This window comes from Chiroxiphia lanceolata, chromosome 7 (genome assembly GCF_009829145.1).
Source record: "Chiroxiphia lanceolata isolate bChiLan1 chromosome 7, bChiLan1.pri, whole genome shotgun sequence".
Lineage (NCBI taxonomy): Eukaryota > Metazoa > Chordata > Aves > Passeriformes > Pipridae > Chiroxiphia > Chiroxiphia lanceolata.
The window spans coordinates 32,388,708-32,410,038 of NC_045643.1; the positions used below are offsets into that span (position 1 = coordinate 32,388,708).

General features: G+C 41.6%; 1 protein-coding gene across 2 annotated transcripts; it reads right to left on the reverse strand.

Moving 5' to 3' along the window:
- Nucleotides 1-1,514: 1,514 nt before the first annotated feature.
- On the reverse strand, nucleotides 1,515-20,573 carry LYPD1 (LY6/PLAUR domain containing 1). Of its 2 annotated transcripts, XR_004358066.1 has the most exons (4): nucleotides 20,165-20,573; nucleotides 18,919-19,056; nucleotides 2,860-4,980; nucleotides 1,515-2,767 (listed from the first exon to the last, which is right to left on the reverse strand). XR_004358066.1 is itself a non-coding variant. In XM_032693426.1 (3 exons), exons 1-3 carry the CDS (start codon nucleotides 20,214-20,216, stop codon nucleotides 4,745-4,747), a joined length of 426 nt encoding a protein of 141 aa, XP_032549317.1. In that variant the 5' UTR covers nucleotides 20,217-20,573; the 3' UTR covers nucleotides 1,515-4,744. The 2 variants fall into 2 exon arrangements, 1 of the variants encoding a protein (XP_032549317.1); XM_032693426.1 differs by having other exon boundaries at nucleotides 1,515-4,980.
- Between the last annotated feature and the right edge of the window lie 758 nt (nucleotides 20,574-21,331).

The window sequence follows — 21,331 nt, forward strand, 5'->3', positions numbered from 1 at the left end:
AAAAAAAAAAAAAGACAAAAACCTATTCAATAGAAGAACAAGGAAAACCTGGAAGGGTGGAGAAGGAAGCCCTCTCTACTCTACCAGACATAAGCATGTATTTAAAATCCTTCCCAATAAAGTTAATAATGAATTTAATTCAGTCCCCTATGGCCCAGAGGAATGTTCTGAGTAATAAAAAAGTATTGCTAAGGGACAGATGACTGCCAAACTCCTATTCTCTGCCAGCAATGCATATTTATATTATTGACACTTAAACGCTACGTTTATTTTACTACATAAATGATCCTTTGTCACATATTAAGAATTAATACTCTGAGATTGACTTTTGGGAAGTTAGAATAATGATTCCTAAATTTAAAGCATTGTTAAATTTGCATGCTTTATTTTTAGAGGTTTGGGGTGGGTTTTTACTTGAATGTGGTCACTCCTATTTTAAGTAAACTATTTTATGGCTGGTTTATGGTTTAGCTCTTTAAATTGGTTTTAGTCAAGGGTCTTTTCATGTCTTGGTTTTTTTTGGTTGTTACCTTGAAATACCTACAACAATGTTAAATGAATTGTAAGCTCCCACCCTTACTTGAAGGGTGAGATGTACTCACAGTCAATAGACAACACAAGGGCTCCTGGCTTCTATTGGCATTGTCTAATGCACTTCTGATGATTAAACCAGAATGATTCAAATGTGTGTTGGAAATTTCAAGCACCAGTAATGGAGGTTGCAGAACCACAGCGTTACTTTGTTTATAAACATCATTATTCCGTGGTAGATAATCTCTTCTTCCATCAAGTGTGGCACTTCAGTGCAGTAGTCAGGAAAATGGGGGGGAAAAAAGCCCCAGAGCTACAATTTTTTTCCCTTTAATATAGAGTGGAAAGCAAAGTTGGATATGAAATGAAATGTGAAGAATAATTCCTAGCAGGTGGCAGGCTCAAGCGAGAATGCATCAGTACTGGTGTAAGATGCAGTCTGGTTTGCATTCAAGCTGATTAAGACTGTTTAAGCACCTTTGGCACATTACAGTACAACACAAACTCCCGGAGACTCTGTTCAAGTTCGGACTGATGGCGGCAGCAGCACTGAACATAGAGCCTTCCTGAGGTGCGCTTCTGATGTGCTTCAGTTTACTCCATACTGCCATGTCAGGTGTGAACAGTGGAGAAAATATTGTGAGTCACTCAGCATGTTTATTTCCATGGTGCACCTCCTTTGAATCAACAAGCGTGTTTTCAAAGTGTAAAAATGGACAATTAGTCATCCCTGGAAAACAACTGTTTTGCAGACATCTCCTCCCATCCTCCAAAAGACTGACATCACCACACTGTGCAAGGGCACAAGCAGCTAATTTTTCACCTGCTGTAAACCCTACCAAATATTCAGTTTTTCAGAACAAAAGTGTCTGAAGAATACAACATGGCATCTTAAGCACTTGGCAGTTTGAATTAAAAAGAAAGGTCAACGGCAAAGAATTCAGATACAAGCAAAAAATCAGACATCTCAGAGACTGCGGTTGAGCTTTAAAACTGAATGTACTCATTGTTTGCTCACAGTTTTTTCACAGCAGCATTCATAATTTAGGAAACTATTAATCAGCATGATGAAGTATCCTGTTTCTAACCAAGAACAACAACAACAAAAAAAATGACACAATACAGCTTATTTTCATTTCCCTTGAAAGAGATCATCTGGTAAAATTTGACAAGAAGTCTGCAGATGTGGGTTTGTGAATTTGGCATTTAAGTTGCACCAGAGAAAAAGCCCCATGGGAGCAGCAGAATCCTTTTGCTGCCTTTTTATAAGGCCCATCACAAGTCATTGCTCAGGGGGCATTATTTTCTGTTTGTCTGTGCCAAGACTGCTACCCCATATTTATTATGCTGACAGCAGGGAAAAAGCACTGAAGGCTACAAAATTTGCAGGACTAATACAAAATTCAGATCAACCTTTGACAGAGACACAATAAGTACTGAAAAGTGTGAGGCAAGGCAGCAGGGGAAGAGTAAGCAAAGGGGCAGGGAGGGGGTTGTGTAGAAATGAGAGTAAAGAAACAGTGGCTGAGGGAAGTTCTCATAGGCAAAGAATAGAAAATGGCAAAGGTAACACATTTACCACTGGCCTGCCAACAACAGCCCTTTGGGGCTCTTAATCCAGTGTTGTAGTTTAAGATGCACTCCTGCCCCGTCCCACCAAAGTTATTGTACCATTAAGTGATTACAGAAGCAAGGGATCAAAAGGAAAACTTTTATTGGGTAGCTCATTCAGGGAGATAATGAATTTGTTGAAGTAATTATTGCTTTCATTAGCAAAATTTTTTTTTAAAGGCGTTTCATACCTTTTCTTTGCTTTGGAGTGGTGGTGGAGAGAACTTAGGACATACTCTGATGAGGCTCTGGCAGTTTCAAAGTTGTGAAAAATCTTTCTTCTCTTTTCTATCTCCCTTCCCTGCTACATTCATATCTTCCCACTAGAGAAGTATCATTTTCCTGGCTTCAAAAGTCAGTGTGTGCTATTTCAGAATGGCATTCCAACAGTGACCTGTTCAGTGGGGGCAATCTGACTCAGTCTAGACGAGTAAGAATTAAAATGCTTCTGTGCTGCTGTTGAGAGCAGAGGTCAGACATCGGATGAGATTAGCAATGTAACACAAGTCTGTGCAAGTAAGAACTATCCCATCAGGATACTCCCCGCTGTTCTGTGTGCCTGCAACAGGGAAGAAGCCAGCCTGCACCTTCTGCTCCCTCCAAGTGTTCCTGTAAGGCACGTTTCCTGCAAAGAGAAAAACAAAGTGGGGACAGTAAACAGGTGGCTGCATTGTGTGCCAGTAGCGGGGGTGCAGTGAGAGGAATTACTTTGTGTACCTGGTATCTCCTGCAAGGTGTCAGGATTTCCAGTACTGACACACACCAGCAGTGAGGATGCCATCGAGGATCCAGGTTTCTTGTCGCTGCTCCATCTCCTGCCTGGGAAGAGCCACCTCAAGTCACTGATATGTTTCTGCAGGGCTGCTGCTCTGACGATGGCACCACCACTGCACCCTACTGAACACCGCTCCACACAGGCAGAACTTTTAGACACCCAGCACTTCAGTCACCCTCTTTTTAATGCCATTAGTGATGCAGCAACATGTATTTATATTTACATATAAATACAAAATGGTCCAATATCACATTTTTAAGCATAATTTATAATCTGAAACTGCTTACACTTTCATGACTAGGTTTGGGTTTTTCTCATTTACATTCATCATTTAATTCCACTGGAATTTGATTTTTAAGAAAGCCCAACATATCTTAATTACCATAAAAAGATCCATACACATTTTACTTAAAAATAGCTTCTGTAAGAGGAAATCTACCAAAAATAACACGAAATATATTATTATGCATACATTTTCTTTTTTGTAAAGTACAAACAAGAATCTGATCTCTTCTGGGTATTGCCTGATCTAATATGGCTATAAGTTCTATTTATTTTGTTTGTTTTTCAAAGTAAAGGGAAAGACATAAGAAATGTAAGACCAAAAACCAAAATAAAATACATTCTTTTCAAAGATACAGATGATCAGAGAATGAACACTTTGAAAACTAAAAAATGACAACAGGTACAAAGAAACACTATCCAAGCACTATGTGGCCTTTTGTCAGAGTATGTGCTGCAATGACCTTGTAACAGTTATTAAAAATAACAAACAAAAAAGTGCTACTGGCAGAAAAAGCTGTCAAGCAAACACTGAAAAATTGGTACTATTTCCTAACAAGTAAGTGCAGAACTGATAGTATTTTATGTGTTTTCCCCCATGTATGCACACCTCTTTCTTCCTCTTTCTGCTCGCAGGGCTGATCATCGCCACTCTGGCGATATGCTGGATGCCAAACCAGGTGAGAAGGATCATGGCAGCTGCTAAACCGAAGCAGGACTGGACTGTCCTCTACTTCAGAGCGTACATCACCCTCCTTCCCATCGCCGACACCTTCTTCTACCTCAGCTCGGTGGTGAACCCCCTCCTGTACAACATCTCCTCGCAGCAGTTCCGCAGCGTGTTCCTGCAGATCCTGCGCTGCCGCCTGACCATCCAACACGCCAACAGGGAGAAGTTCCTCAGAGCCAACCAGAGCTCCAGAGCGCGGAGCAGCCGGTCCCTACGCCCGCTGCTCTTCATGTCGTCGAGGCGCAATTCTTCCACCAAGGGCAACACCAAAGTTTTCCTAAGCACCTTCCAGAAGGAGCCCACGCCTGACTGCAGTCCACAGAAGCCAGGTCCTGAATCACCAGAGCCCAGCCTGGAAGCAGTGTCCCTCAAGACTAGCTCAGAGCATGGTCCAGACGCACAGAACGGCCTTTGTGAACATCAAGTATGACTTCATAAGGCAAAGTTAATGATTAGCAATGAATTTAAAAAACCACGGAAATTAAAATGACCCAGGAAAGTGACTACATCTCAAAAGGAATAACACAGATGGGTTTGTTTCCAGTTATGCAAAAAGAGCAGGAGTTCTGTATCCTGCTGGGATTTTTAAGCACACAACTAGAAATTCAATCTGCTAACTGAACTCATTAGCTGCCAAAAATATCAGCCCCTCTCTCCACACAACCACTGAACTTCCCTCGCTGTTGACAGGGATTTGGAAACAAACAGAAAATAATTGCAGTGTCTTTGAAGAAAGGAGGAGACAGAACAAATTGTGTCGGGGCAAAAAAAAAAAAAAAAAAACAAAAAACCAAACCACCAAACTTGCTTGAAGTTTAGCAATACAAAAACAACAGAGTAAATTTAAGAAGCAGAACAGTGGTTATCACTTGTGCCCTTGGCACCACACCAGAATTCCCCCTCTTCTTCGGCCGGGGTCCATTGCAGAGCGGAGTGTTGCAGCAGCTGATGCAAACAGAGTTCACCTTCCCTGGAGAACAGAAGGACTGGTACCCAGCAGAGGCGATCAGACATGCGGCTGAAGACGCGCAGGACTTGCGGTACATGATTCCTGTGACACAGAACAAAGGTTACTTAGTTTGATGTGAACATGGTTTTGCTTTACAACAGGGTTCATGCTTGAAAACTGTTGCAAAACCAGTTTACATTCCCAAAACAGTGCTGGTGATTAAGGCAGACATTTCAGTGGTGACACGACCAACAACTCTGCGCTGCAGGAGCAGCACAGTCACTTTGCTTTGGATTTCTCTTGTTTGATTCTAGTTGGAACCAAAAATATTACAGACCTGATTTACATAATGTATATCAAATGATGCATTTTATAACTGGAATTTTTCATCTTTCAGAATAAACTGTCTGAATAACTATAACTGAAATGCAATTACTGAGAAAATTAGTTTTGTTTCTATTGCTGAACAAGTCTGAGTTAAGGTGTCTAAGTAATTACAGCTTTCTATGCTGTTAATTTGTCTTTTGAGTGTTTTTTTTTCCTTTTCTTGTTCCTTCACCACACACAGACAAGTAACCAAGAGTAAAAGGAGAATGAATATCAGCAAAACTTTCATCCTCTCCCCTTCCTCTTTTAATTTTTTTTTTAAAGAAAAACTATAAGTACTCTTCCAGGTAATCTCAGTTCTTGCTTGTCTTTGAAGTTTAATAACCTCAACAACAAAAATTTCCATTTCTGTAGGAACGTCTTGTCTGAGTTGAAAGTCTTCCCTTTTTTAAGGTAATTTAAATTAATTTTAATTAATAATCTAATTTATAATTTCTCAAATTGTTTTTAACTGAAAAAATACATTCTAATGTACACAGCTGTTATTTTAACATGGTTTTTAAAGGCTTTAAAATACACAGTTGTGTTTTCTCAAGCTGCAGTGGAAAATGGTTATGGCAGTTCCACCACTCATTACTCTAATATTCTCCTGCAACTGATACAGCAGAAATTGTGTCTTAGAAAAACAGACACATAACAGAAATAGATAATGGAGGTTTTCTCATATTGCCTTGCAGTTACACGGAGAGGTAAATATTTCCAAGAATAAAAATCACTGTTCCTTTTGAACATGGGATTCTCAAAAAGCTGTTTGTTTTTTTTTTCCTCCTGAAGAGCATGGGAACAGGATTCTCTTGAAGAATGGTGCTTCTCCATCCTGTATCATAGTCCCAGAATGTTTTCAAACCCACAATGATGGAGACATTTTTTTGAAGGGAGTGAAGCAGGAATATGATCCATAGGTACCGAACATGCCATACCTGCAGGTACCTGCTCAGTCCCCAGGGACTTTGGAAACAAACACTACAGCACCTTCATGATCCAGTAGATACCTCTGCAGTGGCAATGGGCACTGCACTACTGAAGGCTGCGGGTAGAACACTGTTTGTTTGGGTTGTGCTCAGAAAGAAGGATTTCCTGTCTTCAGAAACTTTTAATTAAAGCAATTCTTTTATACTGTCACAACACTGCTGCCATCCCAACAATGCAGGAGTTTCCTTATTTTGTGTTCTCCCTCTGCAAATCTCAACCCTGAAGCATGTTTTGAGGCTATCTATCTTGTTAAACTTATGAAGAGAAGCCCTCAAGTGAGTGTTAAATCTTCCTCTGTCTCCAGTGAGCTTCAATCAATCAACACAGCAGGTAGAACCTTTTCTCAAGAAGGAAGAGGAGCTACAGGCTGTTCTCGCTGTAACAGCAAAGGCACACAGATCAAGCAGCACTGCAGTAATCTTTATTACTACAGTTTGCAAAAAGAAGGGAGCTCTGTCTCTGTTGACAAACCACTGTTGTCAAGAAGCCTCAACAGTGCTGCCACTGGTTGGCTTTATAATACTGAAATCTCAGCTTATGTTCCCCACAAGGACCTGGTACTTTTCCACGTTCCTCCTGCAGTATTCCCAGAGCCAAGGCATATATGACCCTTCCCATGTCTACAATTAACTTTTTTCCTTTCCCCTTCCTCTTGAGAAAGGAATCCTGTATTCAGTGAAACTAGGCAGTGACTGTCCTCTGTTCCCTAGTCCCACATCTCCCCATCACATATTATTTCTCTGTAACTACAGCCACCTATCATTCCTCAGTCTTCCATATCAACAACAGTGAATTTGACTTTCCCCTCAAAGACCAAGCCTTCAAAAAGCTTTTGACACTGGCATATTTCCTATTCCTGTCATTTTGTAGATCACTCTCTTCCTGCCATTTCCTTTTCACAGGTTTCCTGCAAAGTCCTGTTCACAATTTGAACCAATAAGTGATTTATTAGTTTGGGTCCCTGAAATATCACACTTTGCGCTTCTTCCATAGATTAGGAGATTAGAATTGTTCAGAGCTGTGAACAATTAGACGATGCCCTCTGAGGCATGGTTTTCACCAGGCAACTTCAGGAAACCTCTACTCCAAAAAAAAAAAAATCAAAGTCCTGCAGCTTAACTCCATGTGTTTAAAACAGCTCTGTTCTCCAGGATCAATTCCACAGAACAATCCTGAGCATCTTTTGAAGTCAAAACACAGTATTCCTGTACAGGCTGAAATTTTACTTCTCAAAGTTTCATGAACAGATGAACCATGTTCACATCCAAACAGAGAGAATAATCTAACTAATAACAAAAAAATTGTAATGCTTCTCCTGTGGCTTTTCTGCAAATGTCTTACAAGAGGAAATTCCAGTCCCAAATGACTGCTTATCCCCATTCCCAGCTCTAATCTGAATCGTAACATGATTTTTTACATAAATAAAAAAGTTAGCATTTCTATCAGCTTTTCAATAGCTCCTTGGCTAATGACATACCCTTCCATCCAAAATTTTGTCTTTAAGTATTAATAGATTCTTTTGATCTTACAAATCAGCTGCTATCACACTAAGTGCTTTTTTAAGAAGCATCATGTATGAAACAAACTTCATCAGCATAGAAAGGCTCTGCTGTTTCTCTTGTTCTGCAGTATCCTTACAGCAAGTTACAAATGCAAACAGACAGAGGTTGATGGAAAAAAGAGATAATGTTAGCACTACAGGAGTGACATTTTTAAAACAATTGAGCTGTGAACTTCACTTATTCTTAAACCTTGTTCCTATCATATAGTGATTCCAGGTTAATTGTGGTAGGATATAAATTAGTATAACTGACTTCTGTGGTTTGATGGCAGAGACACAATCTCCTTACTCCAGCAAACAGGTTAATGGACCCCAGTAACTGCAGTTCACCCCAAGTTCAGATGGGACAGCAGCATCCTTTCTGGATTATATCTAGAGATGTCTCCTCAAACTTCTCCTTTGCAGTGGCTTATTGTACTGCTGAACCATTCCAAAATGATTCCCAAGATCTTCCTGAATCATTTGCCACCAGCAGGTTGAACTGCAGACAGTTCTTCAAAGTGGTTATCTGCCTCGTAAGACTCATACCACAGACATAACTGCTAATTACCAGGTATTCCTGCTTGAACAATCAGCTTGATACATTCATTAACATATCACCCAGAAAAATAATTGCAAATCTTTCTGGAAGCTTTTCTTCTATCTCAGATTGTTCTGAGTAGCTGGCTAGGTGAGGAGACTACATTTTACACTCTGCTTTTGCCAGGATGGGGTCATTCCCAGCTATCTACCTTCAACAACTAGTACACAATTTATATTTACTACTCATTTAGTATATTTACTCTCCAATCTCTTGATGGATTAGCCCTGAGTAATTTTTCCCTTTTCATGGATTCAGCAGCCCCCCAACAGCATTATGGTTATGCATATATGTAGGCACTATAATGATATTTTACTGTGAAGTACCCACTACTGACAAATTGATTTTCCTTCATTTTCACTTCAAGGTTTGTGGGGGTGGCCAAGGATGTAGTTCAAGTACAAGTAGTTTTAAGAAGAGAGGGAAGTACACAGAACTAGAATAGCTGTGTGATAACACGCTAATATTCTACACCCTCTCCTGTCACCAAGTACCTACTACAACTACATTTGTTTTCAAGGCTTTTTTTAAAGCAGCTTTGGGCTTAAATTTGACATTGAGAATTTATTCCTAGACTAAGCAACTTGCCTATTGTTACATCTCTCTCTGCCCCACAAGTGATCATATATTTAGACAGTGTCAAGGCCCAAACTACTATTTCTGCCTTATTCCAGTAAAGTGATGGATGTAAATCTTAAGGCTTTTCTATAGTTTCTGCGTGCAATATTGATTTTCTCACCTACATCCAGTCTAGTCCTGTGTGTCTGCACCTTGGCACTATTTTGGCAATTTTCAAATGCATTCTGTCTTGATAGCAACAAACAATTCAAGCTACAATTTATTCAAATCCAAAAGTGAGTGTTCTTCCATCTACCCTGTCTGCAGAGCCCAGTACATTTCTCTTGAATAACAGCTTAACTTGTTACTAGGACAACCAAAAAAGGTGACATCACACCTACTTCTTACACTATGTGTATGCAGAAGGCACCAGAAGATCCAAGTTTTTTCTCTTACTGATTGAAAAGGATCTTATAAGGCACCTCTAATTCTTCTGTTCTAGCAGGTACAGACAAAAAAGAGGCAGTGTAAGCATGACTCTCCAACTTTTAAGAGTCAACCATACCCCAAGCAGTATGCAAGTTCAGTTTGCACCTGTACTCCCAAGACCGTCCTTCAGCAAAATATGCAGAGGGTCTCTGAAGCCAAAATAGGCAACTAGGATATCACCTCCGAGACCAGTGACCTAATTTCTAACAAAACAGTCACCTTCCCATTCCCATGACCCCACTACTCTGAAGCTGCTTTCTGCAATGGCACAGCTCAGCAGGAAATTGCAGCCCTCTGCTTCACCCCAGATCAGTCTATGGCCTCATGGCCACTAAACCTCTTCTCTCTAAGCTTGACTCAGTCAAGTAGACAATGTCCTTTGCCCAACACAAACTTTTCCAAGTGTGACAACCCACTCCACACCAAATGCTCTCTACCTTATGGGCTATGACTGACACTCCTCATTTTTAAAGAAAGCTTTTTCTACACCATTATGTACATATCCAGCTTCAAAGGCACACATAAAGTAAGTCTGCAACTCATTCCACAAACACTGCTTTAGCAAATCTCCTCCACATACTCTGAGTAGATCTGCAACATCAAATATTTTGGAGCATAATAAGTAGTCTGTGACCAACTAGGGCCCAGCAATGAGGCCTCATTGAACAGTCACAAACCATCTTTTCAAGACTGGACCGTGTGCTGGAGGTAAACACAGAGCTGTAACTTCAGGCATGTAGAAAAGTTCTGTATCTTAAGATAAGTTACTGAGAAAGCTAACAAGGCAGATAAGACAAGTTTGAGGTGTGCCTTTAGAACTTTGGCAGAATTTCCACTCAACTTTAAATTTGGTATTTAAAACCTTGCCCATCTTTTCCAAGCAAGCAGCGGAAAACTGGCCAATAGTGGACAATTCATATTGTAGCACACACAATCCATGAGAAGTGCCCAAAATTTGTCCTCTCTCTCACATTAGCATATTTTCATGACTTGTGTGTGACCACCTGTTTTGGGTGTTCTCTTAATGTTGTTTCTCATAAAGACAAGTCAAAGACTGTGTTTATGAACCAATATTCCCTTTATTTTAATATCCTGAGTGGTTCCAACCACCTTACATCACTGAAACATTCAATTTTCTGATTTTGTGAATCTGCAAGTTTTCCTTCTTATTATGCATAGACAATGTCTGCTTTGCCTATCCATGTTTGCTTTGTGATTTAATAATATGTCTCATCCTTTATTTTTTTGCCCTAAATTGTCACTTTTTTACCCTGCACTCGAGTGAAATGCATCACCCAGTAGGAGTTACAAAAGCTCTTTTGTGACATCTGCCAAAAACTAAAATGAGAATTTATACTAGTGCAAGAACAACATGTAAACATCCCTTTCTAGGGAACATAATATAAATCTGACTATTTCTGGATTTTACTGTATAAGTAATGCTCAAAATTAGGTTCAGACAAATAGGTTTGTAAATTATATTTTTTAGTTTCCATATTAGGTTTTATGCCTATCATACAGAGACAGACTCCAAAGTTCCTATCGTGATTTGCAGTTTTCTAGAGAAAGTGCTTATAAATATTTTATCTAATAAAGTCCTAAATATCTTAAAAGGTGACTGAATGTTGAAAAGCAATCATTTTTTTGACATTGCGCTTCCCCAAACAACTGCCATTTTAGTCAGACGATGTTTTTATTGGTATAAGATAAATTAAGATTCCTCAACACATAGCCTTTCATCTATGACTGTAAATGCATTGTTAAAAAAACCCCAAAACAGTTTGAGTGTAAAGTATAACCATATCCAACTATGTCCTCTGTGTTTCATTTTACAGTAACTCTTCCTATCCTTGTGAACTCCAGAGAGAAAGTTGAGGAGAGAAGGGGTTTAAATAATTTGCACCTTGCCAGAAATTTTATCATGAAATTTACTAATTGCCTTATAAACAGCTAATACCAGCTAATTAAATACTGTAAGCTACCACAGTCAGTCTTTTCCAGATGAAAAAAAAAAAAGGCACTGAAATTATGTGACTTGAAATCTATTGCAAAGCTACGTCAAGCGCTTCCTGATTTTTAATCTTGTGTCTTAGGACTGCAGCTATTTCATCCTGATCCTCCTTTGATGCATTCAGTAGACAAGATAAAAGCATATTCACGTCATTAGGCTCTTGCAGAGTATACAATTCTGTAAAAGAAAAATAAAACAAAACAGAAGGAACCCACATCCCACCAGACTCTACCTGGTTGAATTAGCATATTCTCATCACAATTTTCTATGAAAACTTAATATCGTCACAAATCCTCCACACATTTGGCAATTTTTAAAAGCTGCACTTCTTTTTCAGGAACTAACAGGAAGCTTTTGACAATTAAAGGTTGGCCTTTTAACTCTCCTTCTGACCCTCACTGACACGACACTTTGCAGAAATGAAATCAGCTAGAAGAAAGTTGGACAATTGTTGACTGACAGAGGACAAGGGTTTAGATTACCATGATATCTCTTTGTAAGTCATGCCTTCTAATTCTGGTACTGGAAATATGACACAAACCAGTGTGGTTAATAACAGAAAACAGCACAAAGTAGTCTTTGTCACTGCTTGCAGCATCACAAAGCTGAAGCAAAGCATTAAAATGCTTAAAAATGCATAGGCTGAGAAAGTTAAGTACAGCAGCTAATGGTGGTACTGTCAAATATTTTTTAAAGCCATGGGAGGCTACAAATGAGAGGTCAGAGCTCAAATTTCACCTGCATATCAAATTCCTTTGTTTCCTACTGCCCTTATTAATTTCTCTGCTCACTAATGTGGTCTTACAGTCAAGCACTAAAACGTACAATCTTCCCAACAAAAGAGGCTCACAGCCTTCCATCATCTCCTCTTTCCTGATACAAAGGTATCGAGATCTAAATGTCCTTGGGTATCAAGATCCAAATATACTTGATCTTCGAGAGAGAGAGAGGTAAACTTAGACTCAATTTTCAGAATCCCATATAACCATTTTCCTTGGCAATCCTTGTTTGCTGAAATGAAGCAATAGCCCTTATGTCCTTACAAATGTTAAAATGCTATACCCTTGCAATAAGTCCCATAAATAATTTTACACATGAATAGTCTTGCTGCATCCTTAATTAGTGTCCTTACCAATTTCAATGGAATGCCTCATATGTTGACACTTGCATGCCAGAACTTTGGCAATTCATTACCCCTTTATATATTTAGCTATTTTCATGCTTACAGTTTTACAGCCTGTTCAGTTTAAGAGTAGGATTTGCCTGGGTTTTATGTAACTTTTTCCACTTTCAAAGACTTATTGGTAATTTGGCAAAACCGGTTTCATCAAGTGTTCAAAAAAATATCCAGACTATGATGGAAAAACAGAAATAAAACCATTTGGGGTTAATTAGAACTCATTTGTCAATGTTTTGATAAGGTCACTGGGAGCTAAGACAAGTGATAGGGTCAGGCCACAAGAAGGTTTGGAAAAACAGACTGCATGTAAAATACGATAGGAAATCTCAAAGGGGTTTAAGAGACACCCAGCTGTGGGCACTGTATCATCACAAAATTAATTTGTATACCTTTTATACAAGCCTGAAGAAAAAAATAACATAAAAAGCTATTGTCCATGTCCTGTGAAAAATGAAATTCACTGGACCAGATACCACATCTTCCTTAAAATAATACAGACTTCATCACTTCTGCACTTGGATTTTTGTCATGACTTGAAAGTCATAAACTGCTTGAACTTAACTCCACTGTAGCTTTTCTGTACTGAAAGGAAGCCAGAACAGCAACCTACTACCTACTGTTCATAATTCCTCCTTAGCTGACACACTTAGGTCAGCTCGTTGCATAAGTGGCTGCAAGTTTTCTGAGCAACCCAAAGATCTGAAGAAATTTGCAATAAGCAAATGGTTTTGGCATCTGAAAAAAAGTCTCTCTGGATGGTGAGAGACCCACAGCTCCAAGTTTTCAGCATACAATGCAAATTACCCACATACGTAGTAAGTCTTTTAAAATTCAGTATCAAAAGTGAACTGCTTGTTTCCAACATTGGTTACTATGTCTTCATTTCACTGGGCATCTGGTAGCACAAGACATGATGTTATAGGTATACCAATTGTCCCATGCAACATTTTTATTTATTTTTTTTTTACATTGTCAGCAAAGATTTATTATATTATGCTTTACTTTGAATAAAAATAATTCAGAAGTTCTTTTATGTTGATACACTTTGAACAACAGAGAGCGTAGAAGAAAACAAAACAAAAAAATCCAGCAGCAGCTCAGTGGATGTTTCTTACTGTTTCTAAATGGATACAGGGGATTGAGCTACTACCTATAAAACTTTAATGCCTGAAGAGATTCTGAAGACATTAAACTTTGTTCGCTGTTTTAATCATTTTGTCAATGAAAGTACACCAGAGCACAATTTCCCCTTGATACCAGTATGCAATTAGTACTGGTACTAATGGATGCTATACATGAACAGAAAAAAGTATGTGCTACACAGAAAAAAGGAAGTGCTTATGTAATCCTTAACAGCCACACACAAAGCAACTCAATCATGGCATCAACACAGTGCAACAAAACTGAGTATTAAATCACAGGTAGGGAAATTACCATAGGTCAACTCATCACTCAACGTAGACACTGATAAAATAAACAACTGGAAAGCAAATACTGAAAATGAATTCAAAGAAATAGATAAAATAAAATTATAATTCAATCCTGAGATCATGATCTTGCTCATGCTGTTCCCATGCAGTACTTTTAAGCACACAATTACAGCAGTTGCTTTAATTACACTGCAGGATTACATCCTATGTAAATATATTAAAAGGACCGTTGTACACTAAACAAATAAGAAAAGTTTCTTGTTGTAGATTAATAGAAATAACAAGTTGTTTCCAAATTTGCTTGCAAAGAAAAATTCCTGACATTTTAAAGTATCAGTCTTGCTACCATAGTTCATTTTTTTTTTTAATCTTACAAAAGCAAAAGTTAGTAAAAGTACATTCATAACTACATTAGAACACAAGGTTCCAAAACACTGGAACACAATTGTTCCAAACATGCACATGGGCAGGTTTACTTACAGAGAATTCCAAGAAATTTAGACTGGCTACCTCTCTGGGCTGATTGTCTCATCCTTCCTGCTTTATTTCTCTCTGATGTATTCACATTGCAAGTTGCATTTTGCCTTAAGTAGGTTTTAGATCAGCCTTTAAACTCTGATAGCTCTTGCCCTCAGTAAAAGGCAAATGGTAACGATAATTACCATTATCAGTGTGTTTTCTATGATATATGTATAAAAGCATATACACGTTATATCCTCATCTACACATCACCAAGATGTTTCTCTGATCCCAATATACTGCGGGATTTATTTGTTCCTACATATATTCTAAAAGCGAAGGAACACTGACACTTCTAAGTTAAAAATCCATAGGAAGGAGAGAGGCAAGTGGGAGCAGGAAATCTGCCATGGGTATTTCCACAAAGTATCTGCAAATGGAATTATTGTAAGAACTTTGATCCTTTGTCAAACATTTAAGCTACACAGTTTTCAAACATCCGCTTATTCACTTGAAGAATGCGCTAGAAATTTATCCTTTACAATTAATTTCTGAGACATGAGAAAACTACATGGTATCATCTTGAGTGCCACTTTCCATTCTGATCATTCCTCCCCCTGAAGGAAAGATTTTTTTTAAGATTTAATTAAAATATTAGTTTGTAAGATTCTGTATCACAGGCAAAATACTGTCTTGTCCTGTATCTCCCACTGGAACGGTATGTTGACATAAACATAAAACTTCTTCTAGCAAAATTTTTAAATACAACTCAGCTTAAAGTGAGAAAATTTTATCATTTACTTGACGAAGTCTCCTGTTCTGTGCACTGACAGATCCCCAAAGTGAAACACAAACTGCCACAGCAAAGTGCACGTCTACAGGGGAGGCAGAATTATACTATTCCACATAATCACTTAATCTGATACATGCTTGTGTATCACTCAATTCTCAATTCACTTTAAGCTAAGCAATGAAGCAAATTCCTACCAGATACTACAAACAGCTGAGATAACATGCCTGATGATCTAATCCAAAATATGAGTTACTAACACCTGCATTCTTAGCTGCTCACATCAGAGGCTGCCACAGTAACAGCCACTTTTTAAGCTCTGGGTTAGGAACATGCCTATGTTGCTATTTCTCACCTGAAGCTGGTTCTCCAGAAATTGAGATAGTGTTCTGAGAGAACACAGTGACATCTAAAGCACTAACCGTAATTTTAGAGCAACTGAAGGGGAATGGTTTAACTATGATCAGGCTTAAGAAACTTTTTGCAACATAAATGGGAAAAGCTGCACAGAGTTGTAGTTCACCACCATGTTGCTTTTACTATGGGGAGTTTAACACAGAAACGAAGCTGAATCACAGAGCTGCCATGGCAGAACTCCATGAACACTAACAAATACATAGGAAAAGAGTCACTGGCCACACACTGGGGACTGTATGACACACCACAGAATGTAAGCCAGCAACCCCCTTGATAGCAAAACACACACACAGATTAATGCATACTGCACAGGAAGGGTGGCTACGTGAACTCACACTATGAACTTCATCTCAAAATACTGCATTTAACTTTTAAATAAGGTTTGAGAGAACTTATAACACTTCGCTCACTGACACAATTATATTTTATTAAGGACAAAAATGGGTTAAAATACAAACATTACACTGCTTTGACTGTATCTAGTCAAGAGGAAAAACTCTAATTATGAGATTGTGCTGTCAAATAAATGCAAACTCACTTCTTTCATATTCTGGGTTAAAAACTCAAACTCGAGTCTATTCTAAATTAAAATCAATATTTGAAACATTTCAGTTTCTAGTAATAGGCAACAACCAAAAGAATCAAGTTATGAAATGTACTGTTAGGAGTAGAATGAATTATTAAATAAAACTTGTGAAAGTAAGGCATTTATATTGCACACATTTAAATATCAATTAGGAAAAAAACCAATAAAGGATGATGAACTAAGTCATATCTGTTTTACAACCAATCCTCTCTAAAACTGACTGAGGATAACAGAGAAACTAAGCTTGAAATGTAAATTTCACTGTTTGAAATAGGTTAAAAATTTCAATTCATTAACTAGCTGAAATTTACAATCTCTAAGCTTAAAATTAATAAGAACTGCATTTATAGAAGTAAATGAAATAGAACAGTGGCACCTGCTATGCACAGCATGCTAGTTACCTCCTAAAGGAAAAATCCAAGGATCTGCTCAGAGAAAACACAGAATTGTAGAAACAGAAAAAAACAACCACCAAGAAGTTTGTTTTAAGAACTCCATATTCCTATATTGCAAACCATTTCTTCATAGAAGTAATGGCAAATTATGCATCAATGTGTGTCTAAAATGTATTAAAACTGTTCCAGTTTGTAATTTCAGTGTACCACAGTCACGCTGGCCAGACTGCAGCCTTGCCTGCCAAGCTGAGAGATGCACGACCACCTATCCCACCCTCCTCATGCAGCACACAAGTGGCTGTGAGTGCACATGTGCAAGCTGACTTATCCAGAAGACTTGCACTTCGATCTGCAAGGGGTTTACTCAGCTGAAAACACCTTTCTAACACTCACCTGAAGGGAAGATTACAGATATGTTTCTGGAAGCTGATACAGGCTGAGGTTGTATTGAAATAAAAACATGAAGGAATCAGGCAAGGTATTAAAAAACTCCAAACAGCAAACACCAAACACCTGTTAAGAATTAAATGAGGACTGACTTTTTTGTCTATGTCTACAGCCCTCCAAATCACCACAACATCCATTCCAACCTACTGAAGTACTACAGAAGCTGTAGGGTGGAGATAGCAAAGCCTTCAAACAATCATTTAGAGATACTCAGACTTTAAAAGGACCTTGCAAGCCGTAACTATCTCATATCCTCACTATCCTTTCCAAGTAAACTTGAAATATAATACCCCAGAAAAATACAGCTTGAAAGAGACTAATCTTTCTTTAAACATACAGCTTTTTCTCTATGCTGGAGAGGTTCTAAGTATTTCACAGCAATAGTCACTGTAGATGGTGTTATGCAGGATGAAACGCTGTCAGCTATTTTTGATGGGTAGCAACAATTGTTATTATTTATCTAGGATTCATTACATGCTGATCTGAAATGGCCAGCGCAAATGGAACTAGCTGACTGATAAGCACTTGGAAGATACTGCTGAGTAGTTTGCTGATGCCAAGAACCATTGTTACTGTTCAAGATGGATGGCTGCACACATTTGTAGGTAGAGAGGCATCCTGCTGTTCCTGAAGGACTTGCTGAGAAAGGACAGGCTATAGCTTGATCTACATTAACAGCATAGGAGTTCTTTACATCAGAGAACTCCACGCTCTGAAGCACTGCCCTCAGCTGCAAGATGTGCAATCCCAGAGAGCAGCTTCCCCTTAAATCAAGATTCTGAAGTCCCAACCTGCTCCCTAACTACTGCTTGGTGCAGAGGCCACGTCCAGGCTGAGACTCCCCAGTGAATTACTGCTGGATGCCCATTCTAATGCCCAGTGTCCTGACGGCTGCCTGCAGTCGGAGTAGGAGGGCTGCATGAGCTCCAACTCCCACAAACACACTTCCTTGCCGTTCCCTAATAAAGTTCTTGCCTTCTACTCATGTAGAAAGCTAGAGCAACACTGACAGTTCCCTCTAAATCTCAAATGCCTTCCATGATACTGAATAAAACCCAGTCACTTGTACCACAGCTCAAAAGACAAGAGAGGCAAGATGCACAATCATGGCTAGTTTCCTCCTGAACACATTTATCTCCAAATATGAGAACTTAATATTAATTACAGTAAGAGAAAAAAAAACAAACAACTTAGAAAATTGGTATAGCAAAGAAATCCATTTGAGCCCTTCCTCTGACCCCCTCCTCTTCCCTCCATAAACTTCCCCAAGTTACTCGGTATTTTTTAAATCCCTCTTTCCCTTTTGTTTGATGGTTTCTTTAATGGATGAAAGAAAAGATGACTATACTTTCCTTCCCTTAAGATGAACCTTCAGAGTATATAAATTGCTTGAGTAAATAAAAGAAAGGAGGGAATTAGTAATTTAATGCTTTTCCATCTCTTGGGGAAAAAGCCCATGTAATTAACTGTAATGAGATTAAACTAACTTGTTGTTATTAATTTTCCAGTGCTGAAAACTAAATCTGAGACCCATAAGACTGTGTATTAACCAGCTTTATCAACATTTGGCTTGCATCCTTCAGTTTTTACAGCAGTTTGAAGGAAAATTATTAACTTCTTGAGCTACAAAGTCACTCAGAAGTATTAGAAATTGAATCTGGTCCCTTTAGGTGGGAACACAAGATTCATCCATAACTGAAGACTGTGAATGGGTGGAACCAAAAGCAACGAATGCTATCCAAAGCAAATAAACAGAATAATAATTATTAAATTCTTACCAAAACTTTTTTCCATTACTTCTTTCTGACACATATCTTGAACATTCACTGTACAATTCACGATGAACTCTGGAGAAGAGCAGTCATTATTTAGCTGGAACTCCTCACACTGGTAACACTGTATTTGCAAGGCCAAACCTGGAACAGATAACGTTTTGTTCAAAATCATACAATGCTTTGGGCAGGAAGAGACCTTGTAGATCATGTCTTTCCAACCCCCTGCCACACGATGCTTAAAGCCCCATCCAACCCAGCATGAGTAGTAGTAATAATATTAAAATAACAATAAAAAAAAAAGAACCAACCACAAAACCAAACCAAATAACAACACGTGCCAGGAATCTTCCTTATCTTTCCCTCTTCGCATTTCGCTGTTCCTAACTACTCCACAGCTCAGCGAAAGTATCCCTTTGACAAAAATAAAGCCAAACAAGCGTGCCGTCCGCTCAGCTGAGCACCAAGCGCTACGGGCTCAGCACCTGGTGTGATGATGCTCCTCCGTTCCGCGGGGCGGCCGCTCCGGCGCTGGGGACGCTGCCGCCAGGAGGCGACGGGTACGGACGCAGACACGGACACCGGTACCGACACCGGCCCGCAGCCGCTGCCCATCGACCACCAGCTCGCCTCGGGGCTGCCCCTCAGCACAACGGGCTGAAAACTACCCGCGCCCCGGAGAGAGCAACCCGGCTAATAGATACGCTTCGGCTCTTATCTATGCCGACGGGTTTACTTAGCTACTAATCAATTACAAATGATTTAATTACTATTTTGCCGCGCACAATTACAGCGGTGGAGCATCCTTCACCTCCCCTCCTTTATCATGCAAAACGAGACGCTCCGTGCGGCTCGCCAAACAGCCGCCTCTCTCGGCGTTCCGCCAGCGGTTCCCGCACCCCTCGCCCCGCAGCGGGGACCCGCAGAACCCCGTGGGTGCCCTCCGGCGGCGGGACTGAGCCCGCTGGCCGCCGACCCCCCCGCCCAGAGAGGCGTGCGCGGCGCCCGCGGTCAGCAAGCGGCATCCTCGGAGTCCCGCACCGGGAGCTGCCTGCGGAGCATCGCCTCGCCCCGCGGGCCCCCAGCGCTGGGGACACCGGGCGGGCGGCCAGGGGCTCTCCGCGGGCAGGACAGACCCAGCTCCGTCGAGGGGTTGCGAGGGGACAAAACCTCCCCGCGGACGCTGCGGGCAGCGACGGACAGCTCGGGCTGTTAGCCCGCGCCGCCGGGGGAGTGGCGCGGAGCTCCTTACCTGGAGCCAGGCACAATCCCCAGAAAGTTGCAGCGAGGAGGAAAAGCCGCATCCTCCCGGAGCCGCGGCCGCCGGGCTGGCGTGCAGTCGCGAAGGGGCATCAGAAGCAGGGAAGAAGCGGAGACGCCTCGCACTTGTGCCGCTTCCCCGCCGCCTCCGCTGCGGGAGCGGCGCCCCGGGAGCAGGCGGCGGAGCCCGCCCGGCTCCCGCCCTGCCCAGCCCCGCGCCGCGCTCCAGCCTCGCCGGAGTTGAGCGCTGAGACTGGAAGAAACTGTAGGAGAAAGCGAGAGCTGGGGGGCGGCTCCCCCCCCCTCCCGCCCCCAGCACCATGTGATGCCGGCGGAGCGGGGCGGGGATCCCCACCAGCCGCCCCGCACTTCGCTGGGCGCACTCTGGGGACGGGAAGAGTTCAGCGAGGGAGGAGACCTCCCTCGCTTCTGCCCCCGCATTGCCAGCTCGGCGTGCGGCTCGCACGGCGCTGCGAGGGGACCCCGCGATCCTCCGCCCGCCGGGGCGGCTCGTTCGCATCCCCCGCCCATCCCTCCCCTCCGGGAGCGGGGCACAGACCCCGCGCGGTGGCTCCGCTCGCCCCGGTCCTCTCCGTGTCCCCGCCTGCCCGAAGCCCACAGGTGGCAGCCGGAGCACTGATGGGCCGGGCCCCGCTGCGAGGCGTCGCTCGTCTCCCGCAAACGCCTCGCAGAACCCGCGTCCCCGGGAGGGGCCGCGCGTCTGCACCGCTCCCTCCCCCCGGCCCCCTGGAAGGGAATTCAAGCACGACAAAATGGGGGAGAGGGGCGCGGTAGCCGCGTACGTGCCGGTGCGGCGGGCAGTCCCCCACCTCCTCCGCGGACGCGCGGCGGGATGGGGGCTCGGAGGGTCCGGAGGCGGGGGGAAGTGGGCTGAGGCCGTGGGAGCTGATGGTGGGTTGGGATGGGGTAGTCTGAAGTGGTGGGATCCACTGACGGGTCGAGATGGGGCAATGGGAGCCGTGGCGGGGCGGGATGGGGTGGGCTGAGGCGGCGGGAACGGCGAGGAGCCGTCGGAGTGCCGGGCAGAGCCCGCCCCGGCGGAGGGAAGGGCGACGGAAGCGGCAAGAGCAGCTCAGGATGCTGCGGTCGTCGATGCTGGGACGGTCTTTTCCGCCTTATTGCGACCCAGCCCGAGGGG